A 22075-nucleotide genomic window follows, 5' to 3' on the forward strand; every position below is an offset into this window, starting at 1 on the left:
TGGTGAGGGTCAAAGGGGACATGCCAAATTTCTTTAGCCTCCTGAGGAAGTAGAGGCGCTGGTGAGCTTTCTTGGCCTTGGTGTCTATGTGGTTGGACCAGGTCAGGTTATTGGCCATGTTCACTCCTAGGAACTTGAAGTTCTCAACCCTCTCAACCTCAGCACCGTTGATGTAGACAGGAGCATGTGCACTGCCCCCCTTCCTGAAGTCAAAGACCAGCTCTTTTGTTTTGCTGACATTGAGGGAAAGGTTGTTGTCATGAAACCGTGTCACTAAGCTCTCTATCACCCTTGTGTACTCTGACTCATCATTACTTGAGATACGGCCCACTACGGCGGTATCACCTGCAAATTTGTAGATGGAGTTAGAGCAGAATCTGGCCATGCAGTCATGAGTGTATAAGGAGTAGAGCAGGGGTCTGAGTATACAGCCTCGGGGTGCACCAGTGTTGAGAATAATTGTGCTGGAGGTGTTGCTGCCTATTCTTACTGATTGCAGTCTGTTGGTCAGGAAATCAAGTATCCAGTTGCAAAGGGAGGTGTTGAGTTCCAGGTCTCAGAGTTTGGTGATGAGTTTGCTTGGGATTATAGTATTGAACGTGGAGCTGTAGTCAATAAACAATAGTCTAACGTAGGTGCCTTTACTGTCCAGATGCTCCAGAGATGAGTGTCGGGTCAGGGAGATGGCACCCGCCATAGACCTGTTTGGGCAGTAGGTGAAATGCAATGGGTTGAGGTTTTTTGGGAGGGTGGAGTTAATGCGTGCCATGACCAGCCTCTCGAAGTACTTCTTGATGGTGGATCTCAGAGCCACTGGGCAGTGGTCATTATGGCATGTTACCTTGTTTTTCTTAGGTACCGGGATCTTAATTACTAATTTAGGTAGTGGTCATCTTAAATTTGGAAGATACAAATTTAATGATCAGTTGGTAGGTTTCAGCCACAGCGATGATGGCAGCTTTACAAATAGCCACACCACCCTGAAGAGAAAACACATCTTGGTTTCATACTTGGCTACATTCAAAATATAAACTCCACTAAGATTAAATAAACTTGGGTGAGATGCCCTGGAGGTCTGAATAGCCTATAGATTAACAAGGCTCAAGAAGGGGGTCAATTATTAAGTTCCACTGGGCACTCAACGGCTGAGAAACCGTATCACACCAAGAAATAATTGGTATTTTCCATCATCAGAGCTGCTCCTGTAGCTACTTGTGGCTCAAAGGAAATTCCAGGCACATATGTTGAGGAGGTTGAGGAAGCTGGGGAAGAATGATGGTTATCAATTCAGCAATGCACAATTGTGTAAAATAGCAGTTTCCAACCAGGGTGCACCAACTTCTTCTTGGAGGGGGAAGCAGGGGAAAGAGGGATAGCTTACAAGCGGTGGGGAGGTTTTCATAATACTGAAAAATTTAATTAGTAGTAGTAGTAAAACTACATAAAAGTATACTTGTTGTCCTAGCTGCCCCAGCCAAAGTAGTTCCCGGGAGTACCCAAAACATCCCCAAACCCTTTAAAGGAGTGGTTTGTGACATCATTAGATATTTGGCGGGGAGGGGGGGGGGGGTGGGGTGGGGAGGGGTTGTGGGAGTGTTGGTTTGTTGGTGAGATTTATTCCTGACTGTGAGTGTGTGGAGTTTATTAAAGAAGCATTGGAAATCACTGTTGTAAAATATGAAATATGTAACATACACTTCATTCCATTCCCACGTGTCCAAGTCAAGGTAATAGAGGTCATTGGTCCTGGCATCCTTAAATTGAAACAGTGGAAAACAAAGCACATAAGTGAATGTTGATTTGCAAAATTCACATAAAGCAATGTTTGTTATTGGAACGTTTTGAGTTGTAGACCTGTCCCTTCAGAAAACACTGCAATGGAAAATTTTGGATTACATTAAGTCTGTTACTTCAATGCTAATGTTAACTTTTCTACTTCATAGCTTCTTTCATTGTACAGATATACATTGAGAGTAGAGGAGAAAGTAAAAGATAGGTCACAAACAGTGGAAGGAAACACATTTTTATGCTACGAATACTATACATGGCAGCCAGGGTGCACTGGTGGTGTGGGAAAGAATGTTTAAGGAAGATGTTCAATCATACTCCTAACTTGTGGCCTGTAGATGGTGGGAATGATTTGGGTTATCAGGAGCTGTAGAATTCTTGCTTTTGACGACTCAGAATGTGTGTTGCTGGTCACATTGAGTTTTTCAGTAGTGACCTCCCAGAATGTTAAAGATGGAGTATTCAACAACGGTGACACTATTCAATGTGAAACGTAGATGGTTGGACTCTCTCTGTACTGAGCACTGGTGGAGCATACATGTTATTGCCAGAGGCAGCGGTGGATGTAGGTATTTAGACAGCACTTGAAAAGCTATACAATGGCATAGAATGCTACAGGCTGTGTGCTGGGAAATGGGATGAATGTTGATAGGTACTTGATGGCAACATAGGAACAGTGGGCTGAACAGCTTGTTACCATGCCGCATGACACCATAACAAAATCTGGTGTATTTGGACTTGAAGACCTTCAATTAGATGCCACACAGGAGATTACTGGACAGATTGACAACACAAGGTGTCCAAGTTCACGTTGGTTAATTCATCTGGTTTTTTTCATTTTAACGTAGCACTTTGATGCAACTGGATGGCTTACTAGATCATTTCATAAGGGAGTTAAAAATCAATCACTGTTGCTGATCTGTAATCATACATGGGACAGTCTAATAAGTCTGCCAGATTGCCTTCCCTGAAAAAAAACCTCTGCTGGGAGCACCTCACTGTAGAACCAGTGACAACCTTTTTTAAGCAAATTTTCTGTATAACAAGGGCCTGGTCTTGAATAATTACAACACTTGCTTGAAGTGGCAACAAGAAGAAGTCATAATACAAAGTGAACTGTTCAAGGGTCAGAAGAGCCCCTTATCTGTAAAGATTGTCCTGGAATTCCATATTTATGTTCCATGCACATTCACAACCTAGGAATTCAATTTCTGTACACGTAGTTTTGAAGATCATGAACTCATTTCCATTTAATGATAATTTACCATAATAATTTAACCAATTTAAATTGCATAACCTTGTTAAAAAATACATTGAACTTCAATGCCAGGGTCTATACCAGGACTCACCAATGTTATTTGCAGAAGTCCTGATGTCCAACACTGGCACAGGCTTAAAGTGGCAGTGACAGCTTTTACCCACCGGCCTCCCCTTTGGATTCCTCTTGTCTTGTAAATCTAGGCGCTGAACCTGTGCCAGTTTAAAGCTGGCACAAATACAGCAGTCCCATTTAAATGAATGAGAGAAATGTATTGCTGGGAGAAAGGCAGGGGGAGACTTTTTTTTAAACTTAAGCTGGATTAAATGCTTTTAAATGTGTTTGCATTTTTAAGATTCAAAATGTATTTTTTAATATTTCTTTTCACTTAGCTAATGAACATTACAGAGAACTTTGTGGGAAGTGATGGGGGGGGGGGGGGGGGGGGGGTTGACGGGGAAACCAGGAATGAGGAGGGCACATGGCAGCTCTCATTGGTTGTCAAGACTAACAGAAGATTGCACTAGTGCTGGAAGTAACATGACCCAAAGGCAGCTAGCCAGCAATCTTAGGGTAGCTGGAGATCTGTCCAATATTTCTACCAAATGCAACATTTCTAATGTTTTCAATACAAATATTACAGATTAAACTCAACATTTTGCTGGAAGGTTAATCAAATAACATACCTGATACCTTCCTCCAAATACGTAGCCACGGTTTCCAACTGTGGCACACGCATGAGCTGCTCTAGGTGTAGGGGGCTTTCCCTATTGAATACAATAGTACACATTATGACCTATCATCACCAAAAGAATATCATTGCCACTTTGGAGAGCTATCAGGTGCTGGTGAAATTATCCTAATCAAATTTGTAAGCAAGAAAGCTATAAGTGTTACATAATAGAAAATATTGCAACTTGCATTTTTCTGCAGCACAATGCAACAGACTAAACATGCAGAGAAAAACATTTAGATGGATATGCAAAATAAAAATCAAAAATGCTGGAAATACTCAGCAGATCAGGCAGCATCTCTGGATAGGGAAACAGAGTGAATGTTTCAGGTCAATGGCCTTTCATTGGACCTAGGAAATGTTAATAGTCATAGAGTCACACAGCATGGAAATGGGCCTTTCGGCCCAAATGGTTCATGCCAACCGTGCTGCCCAGCGAGCTAATCCAATTTGCCCACATTTGGCCCATCGCCCTCTAAACCTTTCATACCCATGTACTTATCTAGATAGCTTTTAAATGTTGCTAATGTGCCCGCCTCAACCATTATTTCTGGCAGTTCATTCCAAATACGCACCACCCTTTGTGTGAAGAAACTGCCCCCGATGTCCCTTTTAAATTTCTCACTTCTGATCTTAAACCCATGCCTTCTTGTTTTTAGTACCCCCTCCCTGGGAAAAAGACTGTGTGCTTCCACCCTGTCTATGTCCCTCATGAGCTTGTATACCTCTATCAGGTCACCCCTCAATTTCCGACGTTCCAGGGAATAAAGTCCTAGTCTACGCAACCTCTCCTTAAAACTCAGGCCCCCAAGTCCAGGTAACATCTTGGTAAATCTTTTCTGTATTCTTTCTAGTTTAATAACATCTTTCCTTTAACTGGGTTATCAAAACCGTACACAATATTCCAAGCGCAACCTCACCGACATCTTATATAACTGCAACATAATCCCAACTCCTATACTCAATGCCCTGACTGATGAAGGCCAGTGTGCCACACGCCACTTTTACCATCCTATCTACCGGTGACACTGCTTTCAGTGAGCTATGCACTTGCACTCCGTGGTCCCTCTGTTCCAATAACACTCCCTGGGGCCCTACCATTCATTGTGCAAGTCCTACCCTGGTTTCATCTCCCAAAATGCAAAACCTCACATATCTGGATTGAAAGCCATTTGCCAATCCTCAACCCACATACCTAGCTGATCAAGATCCCCCTGTAATTTTTCATAACCTTCTGCACTATCTAGAACACCACCTATTTTAGTATCAACTGCAAGTTTACTAACTATGCCTTGTACATTCACATCCAAATGGTTTGTATAAATTACAAACAACAAAGGTCCCAGCACTGATCCCTGTGGCACACACTTAGACACAGGCCTCCAGTCCGAAAAACAACCCTTAACCATCACCCTCTGCTTCCTACTACTGAGCCAATTATGAATTCAATTCTCTATCTCCCCCTGGATCCCATGCGATCTAACCTTCCAGACTAGCCTGCCATGAGGGACCTTGTCAAAGGCGTTTCTAAAGTCCATATAGACAACATCCACTGCCCTACCCTCATTTACCCTCTTGGTTACCTCTTTGAAGAACTCCAAGAGAGATGTCTGACACGACTTTCCATGCACACAGCATGCTGACTGTCCCAAATCAGATCGTCTCTCCAAATGGTTGTCGATCCTGTCCCTCAGAATCCCCTCCAGCAGTTTACCCATCACCGATGTCAGATTCACTGGCCTAATAAACAGGCATGCTAGACTTCTAGATTTTTTCCTCATTCTGATGACTAGGACCAACAGCTTATTGCTTCACAGATGCTGCCTGCCACCTTGAGTATTTCCAGAGTTTTCTAATTTTTTTATTTCCACAATTTACTGTTTTTATGCACTTTGATAAGAATAAATACCTTTGTAAGGGGCTGATTCCACGTAAAAGTTTCAAGATCAATAAAGTGGACGTGATTGTTCCAGCCTCTTGGATGACTTGCAGTCTGGAAAAAAATGTAAATTATTTCAATCTCACTGTTTACTGACAGAAAGGAAGATATTCTTGAAACAATGTATTGAACTATTTACCCAAAATGATGATTCATCAAATTCAAATGATCCATGACACTTCTCTTGAGGTTGGTAACCATAGCCACCAAAGAAAATTACTCTAGAAGAAAGTGAAAAAGTTAGAAGTAATTAAAATGAGATAGGCAAGGCAGGTGAGGAAGGACAGAATTTGTAAAGTCACCATTTTCTGATCAGGAAAAGTAGATCAGCTGCCTCACAGCCCCAGTGATCTGGGGTCAATCCTGACCTCCCGGTGCTGTCCATGTGGAGTTTGCATGTTCTCCCTGTGACCACGAAGTTTACCTCCCAGTGCTCCAGTTTCCTCCCACATTCCAAAAATGAGCAGGTCTGTAGGTTAATTGACCACTCTAAATTGCCGAGTGTCTCGAATCTCAGTGTGAACTGATGGGAATGCTGGGAGAATAAAGTGGGTTAAAGCAGGATGAGGGTAAAAATGGGTGCTTTATAGTTGGTGTGGACATAGTGGGCCAAAGGATTTGTTTCTGTGCTGTAGTTCTCTATCAATGACTATGAAAGGAATAAAATTACGATTTTCAATTCAGTTGATGGAATTCATTAATACATTATTCATGTCTTTTTTCATACTGACAAATGTGATAACAATGTAGTGGTGAATAAATAGGATTTTATTGTTGTCAACCTTCAGTGGGTATTCCTTTGCTCCCACCTTTTACTTAGGAAAAGCAATTTTCCTAGATGGGCTGTACCATCTAAAAGGTTTATATCAAGAATATTTATAATATCTTCAGATTCTATAATTTTGTTTTATTTTGGAGTCAATTGTGTATAATATATATAATATATTTTGATAATATAATATATAACATATAAAATCGTGTATTTATACACAATTTATAATATATACACAGCATATAAAAATAATTTTCCTTCTGCATTTACCAAAGTCATTCTGTATAACAATAACATGAAGAAATAACTGAAAACAGATTGAACAATTGAACATTTCTGTAACTTATTCTTGGGGGTCTTCATTTGCACTTATTTACTCAAGAGGTCACAGTAAAAAGTACAATAAAGTCTCATTCAAACAAAATAGAGCAACAGCTGCACATTTATGCTGATTTAGAATCTGTACAATTGCCTGTTAGTACACTTTCCAATTCACACTGTCGATTAATCATGTGTTAGAGGTAATTTTGTACTCACTTGTTCTTGTACACCCAGCAACCGAGCTTATCTTTGGGTGTTGGTGGCACTCCCTTGAAGTTTTCTATTCTCTCCCAATGCAGTATTTTGTCTTTGGTTCTCAGATTTAAAATATAGAACTGCAGACAGATGAAAAAGATGCAACTCAAGCTTAAGCCTGCTTTATGTCTTTGATGTCAAATGGTTAAAATAAAAACAATGCAATGAAAAGACAAAATTCAAATCTGTAATCTCCCGATGACAGTAATGTGAATGGTATTATATATAACAAATCTTCCCTCTTGTAATGTTGATTTGTAAGATCATAACAACTCATATTATAGTAGTCAGTCGTATATGATGGTAGAGTCACAAAAATAAAAACTGAATAGGAAGAGACTGGGCAAACATTCAAAAAATTCAGCTATCACTAACTATAGACGTTACCCTACAGTTTATAACTTGGTTATTAATTGAGTATTAGCTTACAGATGTTCAGCTAGTAACTTGAGAAACTACTTGCTTTGGTGCAGGATTCCAGGACAAGAGGAAATAATCTTAAAATTAGAACTGGACCATTCAAGGACAATTTCAGATACCATTTCACATAAAGAGGAGAGAGAATGTGGAATCCCCTCAGCACTCCCCCATTCTCACCACCAAATAATTGTTTTTATTAGTCAGAAGACATTTTTTTGAAAAGAGAACCTGGTTAACATTTATTACAAATTATTTCTGTTTTGAAACCTCATTAGCTCCAGGCATCTGTAACTATACCAAGAAGATACGTTTAAATGTATTCTACTGCAAGGGCTGGTCAAAATGTACAATGGACTAATAATACAAGGTGTAAGCCATATGATCTATTCTTTTAATATAACAGAAAGTGTGTGTATATAAATGCTTTAAAAATTCAGTTTTTCTCTAAAAATATATTATAAACAAAATAATAGTTAACCACAGCGGCATTTTGACTCAATAAATTTAAAACTCTACCTCATTCGAATTTCCTATTGCATGATGTCCTCCAAATAAATATAGTACTCCATCTACACAAGCTGCACAGCTTCCTGACATGGACTGAGGAACATCACCTGCTGTAATTTTTTTCTTCCTGTAAGGAAATAATGTTATTACTAATACGAAGTTCATTTGGCAGGAAAGATTTCTTAAATGAATGCTGAAAAATTGTATCAACTTTTTGATCTACTACTTCAGAGTGTACTACTCTCAGATGAAATTGATGCAGCTTTCTCCTTTGTACTTAGCCAAGGGTTATAAGACAATTTTATAAGACATCTGTCCGTGGAAAAATATTGCTGTTATGGAAGTGACTATGGTTTTCATTCTGTTTTCCTCTGATCTAGTTCCTGCAATGCTTCCCTAGCCAACCACAGTCACAAACATGACATCATGTCTCCCCTCCCACACTGAACTGCTGGTGAAGTTCAGGACCCTCCAATGTTTCTATCAAGAGCACCACATTCAAAGAGACTCTTGCTGTTACCTACAAGAGACACCAGTGTTTCTCAACAATCTTCATCCTGTTACATTCACAACTTCCCTGAAAATAAGGACATGACTCATGCCATGTCAATGCCTGGTAATGTCCACTTCAAAGAGCATAAATCTTACCATTTTCCTTCCAACCTTAGCGCCCATCCCAAAATATCCAACCTGACATCAAGGTGCTTGTGGGATTGATCTAATTCTCCATCTCACTCCCACTCTGACTTTTGTCTTTGGCCTTTTACAGAATTTAAAAGAAGCCGAAAGTAAGTTTGAGCAATAGCATCTCACCTTCCAACCAGTCACCTTACAGCCCTCGATGAGAAAACCAGCTTTTCCAATTTGTGGCAGAACTCACTGGAAACACTGTAATACTGACTCTTTTACCCCTCTCCAGAAATGCTGCCTGACCTGTTGGGTATTTTCAGCACGTTGTTTCATTTCAAATTTCCAGCATCTGCAATGTTTTGCATATCACAATTCCAGCATGACTTATTTTTCCTGTCACCTCTCCTCATTCATCTCCCCTTTACACCTCCTCCTCCTCCAGACAGGACGACACTAATTAACTACCCTTTACCACCGTTTGAAGGTGGTAACGGCTAGTTACCTCGCCTTTTGTGTCATTTAAAGGTCCTCACCTTGCCTTTTATGTCATTGAGTCCCACTTGATCTCAACCCAATGAGAGTCATTCCCTTTATTCCCTCCACTCGTCCCCCTTCTCTGTAACTTTAAACAAGTTTGATTTCTAATTTTTCCTGTTTTTGATGAAAGGTCATCGACCTGTACCGTTAACTCAGTTTCGACCTGTACTGTTAACACGACGGTGTTGTGGATAGCGTGGAGGGCTGTCGGAGCTTACAGAGGGATATTGATAGGATGCAGAGCTGGGCTGACAAGTGGCAGATGGAGTTCAATCCGGAGAAGTGTGAGGTGGTACACTTTGGAAGGACAAACTCCAGGGCAGAGTACAAGGTAAATGGCAAGTGTAGAGGAGCAGAGGGATCTGGGGGTTCATATTCAGTTCACTGAAAGTTGCCTCACAGGTGGATAGAGCAGTTAAGAAGGCCTATGGGACGTTAGCTTTCATAAATCGTGGGATTGAGTTTAAGAGCCGCGAAGTGATGATGCAGCTTTACAAAACTCTAGTTAGACCACACTTAGAGTACTGGGTTCAGTTCTGGTCACATTATAGGAAGGATATGGAGGCGCTGGAGAGGGTGCAGAGGAGATTTACCAGGATGCTGCCTGGATTAGAGCGTATGGAATATGAGGAGAGGCTTAAGGTGCTAGGGCTTTATTCACTGGAAAGGAGGAGGATGAGAGGAGACATGATAGAGGTATGTAAAATATTGAGAGGAATAGATAGACAGTCAGCGCCTCCTTCCCAGGGCACCAATGCTCAAGACGAGAGGGCATGGCTTTAAGGTTATAGGTGGCAGGTTCAGGGGAGATGTCAGGGGGACGTCTTTCACCCAGAGAGTGGTTGGTGCATGGAATGCACTGGCTGGGGTGGTGGTGGAGGCAGATACATTGGACAGGTTCAAGAGTTTGTTGGATAGGCATATGGAGGAATGTGAGGTAAAGGGATATGCGGGAGGAAAGGGTTAGATAGTGTGAGGGTGGTTGATGGACGGCACAACATGGTGGGCTGAAGGGCCTGTTTTGTGCTGTATGGTTCTATGGTTCTCTCTCCAACTGGTATTGCTGGGTATTTCCACCATTTTCTGTTTTTATTTCACATTTCAAGCACCTGCTGCTTTTTGCTTTTTGGCTGCTGCAGCCTGGCAATGGGTATAACTGTCTGCCCATGTGTCAGCAGTAAGTGACACAGGTAACTCAAAACATCTGTTCATGTTTTAATACAAAAATCAATGTGTAAAATATTAATAGAAGATCAAAGCATCCCATTGTCCAGTTTCCATGTTATAGATCCAAAGTTCTTCTCTTGGCAAATAGAAATCATGATAGCCTCGAATTGCAGCATTCTACAAATAAAATGAAAAATAATTCAGGAAAAACCAGAACAATGACAACATTTAGTATTCACACACAAAGGCAGCCACAGAGAAATACAACATAGACCCAGGCCCTTCAGCCCACCAAGTCCACATCAACCACCCATTTACACCAATCCTACATTAATCCCATTTATTTTTTATTCTTCCCACATTTTCATCAACTCCACCTGGATTCCTTACCATTCACCTGCACACCAAAGTCAATTTACAGTGGCCAATTAACCTACCATCTTTCAGATGTTGGAGGAAACCAGAGCACCTGGAGGAAACCCACATGATCACAAGGAGAATATGTAAACTCCACACAGACAGCACCCGAGATTAGGATTGAACCTGGGTCTCTGGTACTGTGAGGCAGAAGCTCTACTAGCTGTGCCACTATGCCACCCCTTCAAGAAAATTAAAATAGAAATTTAAATAAAATAACCTGCTGGAACACACTGGTAGCTCTGCATTAGCAAAGTCAGAAATTCAGGACTCCCATGGTAACAATGAAGTGAGAGAACAGCAGTTATCGGGTTTAGGTAGCCATGGAAATTGACAAGGTAAAATCTAGAGTAAAATTACTTAAATGGAGGAGGACCAATCTCAGTGGGTTGAAAACTGATCTGGCCATAGTGAACTAACATTAAAGATTAGTATGTAAAACTGTAGTTGAACACTAGGCAGTCATTAAAGAGGGATTTATAAAGTAGGTATCAGTATTGGTCTCTATCTTGAATATATTCAGCAATTAAGCTTCCACAATCTTCATTACCTCCTGAGGGAAGACACTTTTAATGTCTCTTTTAAGGGCTTTGACCCCTGGTTCTAAGCATTCTAGCCAGGGAAAACATCAACTCTGTTTCTACCCTGCTGGGTCGCTAAAGAGTTTTATATATTTCGATGAGATAGAACCATAGAACAATACAGCACAATACAGGCCCTTCGGCCCACCATGTTGTGCCAACCTTCTAACCACATCTAAGACTATCTAACCCCTTCCTCCCACATATCCCTCTATTTTAAATTCCTCCATATGCTTATCTAACAATCTCTTGAACTTGACCAACGTATCAGCCTCCACCACCACCCCAGGCAGTGCATTCCATGTACCAACCACTCTCTGGGTGAAAAACCTCCCTCTGACATCTCCCTTAAAGTTCCCACCCATTACCTTAAAGCCATGCCCTCTTGTATTGAGCATTGGTGCCCTGGGAAAGAGGCACTGGCTGTCCACTCTATCTATTCCTCTTAGTATTTTGTATACCTCTATCATGTCTCCCCTCATCCTCCTTCTCTCCAATGAGTAAAGCCCTAGCTCCTTTAGTCTCTCCTCATAATCCATACTCTCTAATCCAGGCAGCATCCTGGTAAATCTCCTCTGCACCCTCTCCAATGCCTCCACATCCTTCCTATAATGAGGCGACCAGAACTGGACACAGTACTCTAAATGAGGTCTAACCAGAATTTTATAGAGCTGCATCATTACTTCACAGCTCTTAAACTTGATCCTATGACTTATGAAAGCTAACACCCCATAAACTTTCTTAACTACCCTATCCACCTGTGAGGCAACTTTCAGTGATCTGTGGATATGAACCCCCAGATCCCTCTGCTCCTCCACACTGCCCAGAATCCTGCCATTTACCTTGTACTCTGCCTTGGAGTTTGTCCTTCCAAAGTGTACCACCTCAAAATTCTCCAGCTTGAACTCCATCTGCCACTTGTCAGCCCAGCTCTGTATCCTATCAATATCCCTCTGTAAGCTTCGACAGTCCTCCACACTATCCACAACACCACCGATCTTTGTGTCATCTGCAAACTTGCTAACCCACCCTCCCACCCCCTCATCTAAGTCATTATTAAATATCACAAAAAGTAGAGGTCCCAGAACCAATCCTTGTGGGACACCACTAGTCACAGCCCTCCAATCCAAATGCACTCCCTCCACCACAACCCTCTGCTTTCTACAGGCAAGCCAATTCTGAATCCACACGGCTAAGCCTCCCTGGATCCCTTGGCCTCTGACCTTCTGAAGAAGCCTACCATGCGGAACCATGTCAAACGCCTTACTAAAATCCATGTAGACCACATCTACTGCACTACCCTCATCAATCTTCCTGGTCACCTCCTCAAAGAACCCTATCAGGCTTGTGAGGCAAGATCTTTCCTTCACAAAGCCATGCTGGCTGTCTAATCAGTCCATGATTCTCTAAATGCTCATAGATCCTCTCTCTTAGAATCCTTTCTAACAGCTTACCCACCACAGACGTAAGGCTCACTGGTCTGTAATTCCCTGGACTATCCCTACTATCTTTTTTGAATAAGGGGACAACATTCGCCACCCTCCAATCCTCCGGTACCATCCCTGTGGACAACGAGGACTCAAAGATCCTAGCCAACGGTTCAGCAATCTCCTCCCTCGCCTCACAAAGCAGCCTGGGGAATATTCCGTCAGGACCGGGGACTTATCTGTCCTAATATTTTCTAACAGCTCCAACACATCCTCTCTCTTGATATCTACATACTCTAGAACATTACCAACACTGTCCTCAGCGTCATCAAGACCCCTCTCCTTGGTGAATACTGAAGAGAAGTATTCATTGAGAACCTCTCCCACTTCCACAGCTTCCAGGCACATCTTCCCACCTTTGTCTTTAATCGGACCTACCTTTAGTCTAGCCATCCTTCTGCTCTTCACGTACGAGAAAAAAGCCTTGGGATTTTCCTTAACCCTACTCGCCAAAGCCTTTTCGTGTCCCCTTCTCACTCTCCTCAGCCCCTTCTTAAGTTCCTTCCTTGCTATTCTATATTCCTCACGAGTCCTATCTGATCCTTGCTGCTTACACCTTATGTATGTTGCCTTCTTCTTCCTAACTAGTTGTTCCACCTCTCTTGTCACCCATGGTTCCTCCACCCTGCCATTCCTTCTCTGCCTCACCGGGACAAATTTATCCCTAACATCCTGCAAGAGATCCCTGAACATCGACCACATCTCCACAGTACATTTCCCTTCAAAAATGTCATCCCAATTTACACTCTCAAGTTCTCGCCTTATAGCCTCATAATTCGCCTTTCCCCAATTAAATATCTTCCTGTCCTCTTTGCTCCTATCTCTGTCCATGACAATGCTAAAGGTTATGGAGCAGTGGTCGCTGTCCCCCAAATGCTCACCCACCGAGAGATCTGTCACCTAACTCGGTTCATTACCTAAAACTAGATCTAATATGGCATCCCCTCTAGTTGGCCTATCAACATACTGTGACAGGAATCCGTCCTGGACACACTTAACAAACTCCACCACGTCTAAACCTTTGGCACTAAGCAGGTTCCAATCAATATTTGGGAAAGTTGAAGTCTCCCACAATAATAACCCTGTTATTTTTGCATCTTTCCAAAATCTGCCTCCCAATCTGCTCCTCAGTATCCCTACTGCTACCGGGGGGCCTATAGAATACTCCCAGTAGAGTAACTGCTCCTTTTTTGTTCCTAACTTCCACCCATATTGACTCTAGAGAGGATCCTTCTACATTATCCACCCTTTCTGCAGCTGTAATAGTGTCCCTGACCAGTATCGCCACCACTCCAAAGCAAAGAAGTGATGAACTCCACCACTTCCTCTAAGAGTCACTCTCTGTGGGAGGTAAAGAAAACTTTCCCCTCAAATCCCCTTTAAAAATCCTTCCTGTCACCTTAAACCCATGCTCTCTTATTTTCATACCCCTACCATTGGAAAAAGATTCCACTGTCTACCCTATCTATGCCTCTTATAATTATACTTACCCCTATCAGGTCATCCCTTGGTCTCCTTCACTCCAGGGAAAACAAACCCAGCTTATCCAATCTCTCCCCATAACTAGAGGCCTCCAATTCAGGCAATATCCTGGTGAACTCCTTTACACCCTCTTACAACCACTTCCTCCTTCTATTGCAGTAACCAGAACTACTCACAATATTCCAAGTGTGGTCTAACCAGTGTTTTGTAAAGTTGCAACATTTCATCCCAACTTGCCTTTTTCTCCACTTATTTACCCATGTTGCCACTTCCAAGATAATATGGACTTCAACCCAAAGGTCCCTCTGTTCATCAACATTCCTCAGTGCCTTACCATTCACTATACATATCCTACCCCTATTTGACTTTGCAAAATGCATCACCTCACAAATGTTCGGATTAAGTTCAATCCGCAGCACCCCTCCCAACTTTCCATCTTATCTATATCCTGCAGTAGCCTCAGATAACCTTCCTCCCTATACACAACATTACGTCAACTGTATACTTACTAATAATACCTCTTACATTTCCATCCAAGTCAATATATTATAAAGAACAAGAGTTCCAAGCCCTGCGGTACACCACTGGTTGCATCAGTGAGGCAGGATTTCCCTGCAAAAAGCCACGCCAACTATCCCTGATCAGTCACTGCCTCTCCAAATGTACGTAAATCATATCCCTTAGGATTTTCTCCAATAATTTCCCTACCACTGATGTAAGGCTCACCAGCCTATAGTTACCTGGCTTATCTCTGCTGCCCTTTTGAAATAAAGGAACAACATTAGCTATCCTCCAGTTTTCTGGCACCTCACTTGTGGCTAACTAAGAAGCAAAGATCTCCATCAGGACACCAGCTATCTTCTCTTTTGCTTCCTGTAGCTACCTGGGATAGATCTCATCCTGCCCTGGGGATTTACCAACTCTTATGCATCCCATGACATCTAACACTTCCTCCTTCTTAAAACTGACCTGCTCCAGATTATCCACACACCCCTCCCTGAATTCATTATCTTCCACGTTCTTCTCATTGAAGAATATAGATGAAAAGTATTCATTTAGGAGCTCGCCCACATTGCCTGGCTTCACGTATAGATTACCCCATTAGTTCCTAAGGGGACCCACATTTTCCCTGGCTACCCTCTTGTTTCTGTTATAATTATAGAATGTCAGTGATAATAAATGAGTATTTCTGCAAACTGCTCCCTAACTGAAAAGGTATTACAATATCATTTGCTCATTTTACACTATGTCTTTTGATCCGAACTCATTAAATTATTAGCCCATATGTACGATTGCAAATATGATCTGGATTTCCTGAACTTTTTTTGTTGCATACATATGTATATTAAAAAAGATATGAAACATGTGACAAGTAAACAGAATACTAAATTGAGTTAATTTCATAAATTAAAACAGGTAATGCAGTTCATACTCTCTTACCTTATAACCACCCAAGATATACATATAGTTTCCATATGCTACAGCTACATGACCACTACGTTCTTCTGGTATAGAATCATGAAAAGTTGACAGTGGAATTCTAGCCCGGAAATAATCAACAGCATTTTCTTCCTCTTCATCCTCATCATCCTCCTCCTGTACTACATGTAGGTCTTCATTTTCATTAGCCATATTTCACAATTCCTAAACAAACAAAAAAATCATTTTTTGAAAGTAACACAACTTCACCACATATATTTTCTCAGTGGTTCCAAATGAGCTCTCAACAAATGGAAAGTTACAAAGCAAGATTCTTATGTAAACCACCATACCTAGATATAATTGTGAACATCCATTCAACTATTCAGTTTTATACATAGTTAAAGAGATAATATCTCTTTATACAGCCTGGCTATACTTACTATCATCATCCATCCATCCAAGCCTTAGTCTTAGAGTACTACAGCACAGAAACAGGCCCTTCAGCCCATCCAGTCCACGCCAACCTGATCTTCTGCCTAGTCCCATCTACCTGTACCATATCCCTCCAAACCCTTCCCATCCTTGTACCTATCCAAACCTCTCTTAAATGTTACAATTGAACCTGCATTTACCACTTCCGCTGGCAGCTCGTTCCACACTTGCACCACTCTCTGAGCGATGAAGTTCCCCCTCAGATTCCCCTTGTATATTTCACCTTTCACCCTAAACATATCCTCTAGTTCTAGTCTCACCTAACCTTAGGGGAAAAAGCCTGTATGCATTCACCCTATCTATACCCTCATAATTTTGTATACTTCTATAAGATCTCTCCTTATTCTCCTGTGTTCCAGGGAATAAAGTCCCAACCTGTTCAACCTTTCCCTATAGCTGAGGTCCTCAAGTCCCAACAACATCCTTGTAAATTTTCTCTGCACTCTTTCCAGCTTATTGATATCTGTCCTGTAGGTAGGTGACCAGAACTGTACACAATACTCCAAATTTGGCCTCACCAACGTCTTGTGCAACTTCAACATAACATCCCAACTCCTGTACTCATTGTCCCTGTAGACAATGTCTACCAACTTTCCCTCATCAACCTTCTTGCTAACCTCCTTGAAGAACTCCATAAGATTGGTTACACATGACCTACCATGCACAAAACCACGTTGACTCCCTAATCCGGCCCTGTCTATCCAAATACGTATATATCCTGTCCCTTAGAATACCTTCCAATAATTTACACACAAGTGACATCAGGCTCACTGGCTTAGAATTTCCCGGCTTATTCTTAGAGCCTTTCTTGAAAAATGGAACAACATTAGCTATTCTCCAGTCCTCCAGCACCTCACCCATGGCTAAGGACGTTTTAAACATCTCTGCCAGGGCCCGTGCAATTTCTGCACTAGCCTCCCACAAGGCCCGAGAGGACACCTTGCCTGGCCCTGGGGATTTATCCACCTTCATTCGCCTCAGGACAGCCAGCACCTCCTCTTCTGTAATCCGGATACGGTCCATGACCTCACTACTCTTTTGCCTCAGTTCTATAGTCTCTGTATCTGTCTCCAGAGTAAATACAGATGCAAAAAAATTCATTTAAGATCTCCCCCATCTCTTTTGGCACAATGCATAGATGGCCATGCTGATCTGCGATGACTTCCTTTGCAGAACATCTCCATTCAGTTCTCAGGCATGACTTTAAACTTCCAAGTGTCTGACACTTCATTTTGCCATCTCACTCTATATTTACTTCCATGTTTTCTTGCAATATAAGGGGCCATTCCAGCCCAACATATCTATGCCGGATCACAGAGCAATCCCATTCCCTGTTAAATTTTCCCTGTAAACTACTGTCAGCTGTCAGAATTTTGCAAGTTTCAATTTGGGCCCCTCTCTTTTCTTAGGCTTTAACAAATACTATCCCAGCCAACTTATTCTTTCCTCACATGGCAGTTCCACCACCTCAGGGATCAGTCCAGTGAACCTTCGCTGCACTCACTCTATGGCAGGTATATTCTTAAGTGAAGAGACTAAAACTGTACACAATACTCAAGTGTGGTCTCACCAAAGGCCTGTATAACTGTAGCAAGTCATCCTTGCTCCTGCACTTAAATCCTGTTGCTACAAAGACCAATATACCATTTGCCTTCTTTAACTGCTTACTGTACTTGAATGTCTGCTTTCAGTAACTGGTGTACAAGGACACTCAAGTTTCTTTGGACATCAAAATTTCCTAAACTAACAGCTTTTACATAATATGCCTGTCTTTCTGTTTCTCCTACCGAAGTGAATAATCATAGAATCATACAGCATGGAAACAGGCCATTCGGCCCAATTCATCCATGATGACCAGTGGGCACCCTTCCATATTAATGCCATTGCCCAGCACCTGGTCCATAGCCCTTTATACCTGAACGATTCAAGTGCTCATCTAAATACTTATTAAATGCTGTCAGTGACCCAGCTTCAACCACTCTCTCAGGCAATGCATTCCAGATACTTACTACCCTCTGGGTGAAATCTCTTCCCCTTTACCCTAAACCTAGGTCTTCTAGTTTAATCTAACTCTGATATGGGGAGAAGTTTCCTGCAGTCTCCCCCATCTATACCCCTCATAATTTTATATACTTCAATCATGTTCCCTTTTTAACGTACGCCACTCCAGGGAGAACAGACCTAGCTTCTTCAGTCTCTCCTTATAATTGAACTGCATCATCCCAGGAAACATCCTAATGAATCTCCACTCCACCCTCTCCAGCGCCATCACATCCTTCCTATACTTTGGTGACCAGAACTGCCCGCAGTACTCCAGCTGAAGTCTAACCAAGGTTTTATAAAGTTGGAGCAGAACCTCCCTACTTTTTGAAGGCCTGTATCCCATATGTCTTCCTAACCACCTTCAAGGATCTATGGACTTGTACTCCAAGTCCCTCAATACTTCCCAAGACCCTACCATTCATGGTGCATGTCATAATCTCATTAGTGCTCCCAAACTGTATCACCTCACATTTGCCTGTATTAAACTCCATCTGCCATTTTTCAACCCATTTCACCAACACACCGATATCTTTCTGCAGCCTTGAGATTACCTTTCACACCATCAACAACTCCACTAATCTTCATGTCATCCACAAACTTACTGATCCAATCCAAGCCATTTACGTATATTACAGACAGCAAGGGTCCCATCACCGACTCTTCTGGGACACCACTAGTCAAAGGGAATCCAACTGCAAAAACAACCCTCTACCATCATCCTGTCTCCTATTGCCAAATTAATTTTGGATCCAGTTTACCAATTTGCCTTAGATCCCACTTGCCCTTTTGAACCAGTCTCCCCCATCAAAAGCTTTACTATCATCCACATTTGTTATCATTTCAAAGAATTTAATCAAGTTGGTCAGACAGGATCCTGCCCTTGACAGAGTCACGTTGGCCGTTTTTGATTAGTCCCTGCCTTTCCAATGGAAATTAATCCTCTCACAATATTTTCCAGCACCTTCCCCACCACTGATGTTAGGCTAACAGGTTTATATTTACCAGGCTTTTCCCTGCTATCTTTCTTGAAAAGGGGACAACCTTTGCTGTCCTCCAGTCATCTGGTACCTCATCTGTCAGAACCCCAGCAATCTCTTCCCTTGCATCCCACAGCAGCCTGGAATAAATCCCATCTGGTTCTGAGGATTTATCCATCTTTCAGCCTAATAAGGCATTGAATACTTCATCTTTATTTATGGAGGCCTGCACTAGACTTTCACCTACCCCTTCATTGAATTTTCCAAATACAAAGCCTGTTTGCTTTGTATACCGAGTATTCACTTAGGACCTCACCTATGCCTTCTGGCTCCACACACAGATTGCCCATTGTCCCCACTGGGCCCTACTTTTTCCTTGGTTATTCTTTTGCCCTTAATTTCTGATGGAACACGTTCAGATTTACCTTAATCCTGTCTGCCAGTCATTTCTCGTGACCCCTCTTTGCCTTCCTAATTTCCTTTTTGAGCGCCTCCCTACAACTTTTATACTTGTGACACACTTCCACTGTCATTAGTTCCCTATAACAGTCATGAGCTTCTTTTTTTCTCGTTATCTAACCCTCGATATGCTTCAACATCCAGGGTTTCCCAAGCTTATTACTCCTGGCTTTTATCCTTATAGATATATGTTGGCCTTGAACTTGTTTGATAAATTCACATTTACCCACAATATATTGCATCTACCACATTTTCTCTAACTACTTGCTCTAAGTCATCTTCGGAGTCTCTTTGCATCCTCCTCACAATTCAGCCTATATTAAAATTTTACAGTTGGTTCTATCATCTAAAATCACTGATTATATTATCAATAACCGAGGCCCAAGCACTGAACTCTGTGGTATTCCAACAGTTATCTGTTACCCCCCAAAAATAATTTATTCCTACAGTTGTTTCCATGCCAATTCATTACCCCAATACCGCGAGTTTAATATTACCTTTTATGTGGTGCTTTATCAAAAGGCTTTCAAAATTCTTCTGAAAATCCAAGTACACCAAACTCACTAGCATTGAAACAGACCCTTTGACCCATCAAATCCACACTAACCATCAAGATGTACTTGCATTAATGCTATTTTATTATTCCCGCATTCTGATCAACATCACTCTCAAAAATGACATCCCTCCTCTGATCCCATCACTCACCTACACACTAGGGGCAATTTACTGTGGCCAATTAACCTACCAACTTACATCTTTGGAGTGTGGGAGGAAATCAAGAGTACCTGAAGGAAACCCACATGGTAGAGGAAAAACAAACTCAACCCAGGTTGTTGGAGCTGTAAGCCACAAACTACTGCCATTGTACCACACAACCAGAACTGATGGCAAATAAACATAACTTTAAATCTTAAATTGACATTTTTGATAGCCAAATAAACTTAGGGAAAAAGAGCAAGGACAGGCATGGGGTTAAAACACAGACAAGCCAATGATTTTACTGAATGGTAGACTAGCTTGAAGGGTTAAATAGACCACTTCTGTTCCTATTCCCAGTTTCCACAACTTGTTAATTTTATGGTAGGATACCAATAGGAATACACCATACACCCTCTCAAGCCTGCTTTGAATTTACAGCTAATCCAACATTCCACATCCACTTTCCCCATAACCTTCCATTCCCTCACTGATTAAAAATCTCTTGGATTTAAGTACAAGCTCCACAGTTTTCTGGGACAAGGGATTCCAAAGGCTCACAACCCTTAGAGAAGAAATTCTTCCTCATCTCAGTCTCACGCTGAAACTGTGCCCTCTGGTTCTGGACATCTGGGGAAACGTTTACCCTGTCAGGACCTCCAAGAATCTTATGTTTCAATTGATCATCATCTCCCTTTAAATTTCAACGAGTACAGATCCAACTGGTTCAGTCTTTCTTCAGAAGACAATTTCTCCATTTATGGGATCATCCTAGTGAACCTTCTCTGAACTGCTACCAATAACAACAGAGCTTCCATTAAATAAGGAAACCAAACTTATCTCAGTTAGCAGTTTTGGAGCTTTATTGATTGAGGTGCATGCGTGTACTGTGGTGGTATCAGTTTAGACAGCATTGCATTAAAGCAGAGCAAATAATAATTTAATTTGAAAGGACCATGTATAATTATTTTAAATTGCACTAACCAAGGTACACCCGGCGGAGATCCCACAGCAGAAAGTGTCGACACAGGCCACGGACTTTAACAAAATCCAATCCTCGGCCACAGACTTTCAAACTAACCAATGAGCCACCCGCTGACAAACATCAGCTCTGCTCCAATCTGCAGCAAGCTCGAGTGAAGTGACCACAGTCCTCTAGCGCACCGACCGCTTCAGTGACAACGTTTGCTCGGACTGCCAGGCGGCGAGCGGGCTGACGACGCCCGTTGTTTACAAACCCCCACAGGCGGTGGGCACAGCGGAAGCCGTCCTGCAGAGAACTTCCGGTCGCTGACATCGAAACTCTCCGCGGGAGCTCCGCCAGGAGCCACGTGACTAGCAAAAAAAAAAGCAGTCACGTGATCGGCAGCTACCAGCAGTGCGACCTGCTGACGGGACATATGTGATGGACGTGGTGCAACCTCCCTGATATTGCTGTCACCTCTCCGGAAGAAACTCTTTTACCCAGAACGTGCAACTTGCTTCTAACCTTTCTGAAGCAACACACGGTGAAGGTGAACTGGATGGAAGGAAGTGATGAACCTGTAATGGAATGGGCAGTGTTTACCACTCTGCAGGTTCCATCCGTCAAGAGCAGAGCAGTTGCCTTACCGGGCTGAGATGCAACCTGTCTGAATACTTTTATATAAAAGAAAATACTTCTATAGAAGAATACTTTCTATACATCTGTAG

At 42.0% G+C, this 22075-nt stretch overlaps 1 protein-coding gene across 1 annotated transcript in view; it reads right to left on the bottom strand.

Moving 5' to 3' along the window:
- Positions 1–21661, bottom strand: part of LOC127568061 (kelch domain-containing protein 2-like) — a 30565-nt gene extending 8904 nt beyond the window's left edge. The window contains exons 1-9 of the mRNA XM_052011328.1: positions 21368–21661; positions 15735–15938; positions 10424–10504; positions 8003–8119; positions 7028–7146; positions 5858–5939; positions 5689–5772; positions 3733–3813; positions 1696–1754 (exon numbers count right to left, since the gene is read on the bottom strand). Of these exons, the coding sequence (XP_051867288.1) occupies positions 1696–1754; positions 3733–3813; positions 5689–5772; positions 5858–5939; positions 7028–7146; positions 8003–8119; positions 10424–10504; positions 15735–15926 (815 nt within the window). The 5' untranslated portion in view covers positions 15927–15938; positions 21368–21661. The remainder of the gene's footprint in view (positions 1–1695; positions 1755–3732; positions 3814–5688; positions 5773–5857; positions 5940–7027; positions 7147–8002; positions 8120–10423; positions 10505–15734; positions 15939–21367) is intronic.
- Positions 21662–22075: the final 414 nt, after the last annotated feature.

Source organism: Pristis pectinata, chromosome 1 (genome assembly GCF_009764475.1).
Source record: "Pristis pectinata isolate sPriPec2 chromosome 1, sPriPec2.1.pri, whole genome shotgun sequence".
NCBI classification, from domain to species: domain Eukaryota; kingdom Metazoa; phylum Chordata; class Chondrichthyes; order Rhinopristiformes; family Pristidae; genus Pristis; species Pristis pectinata.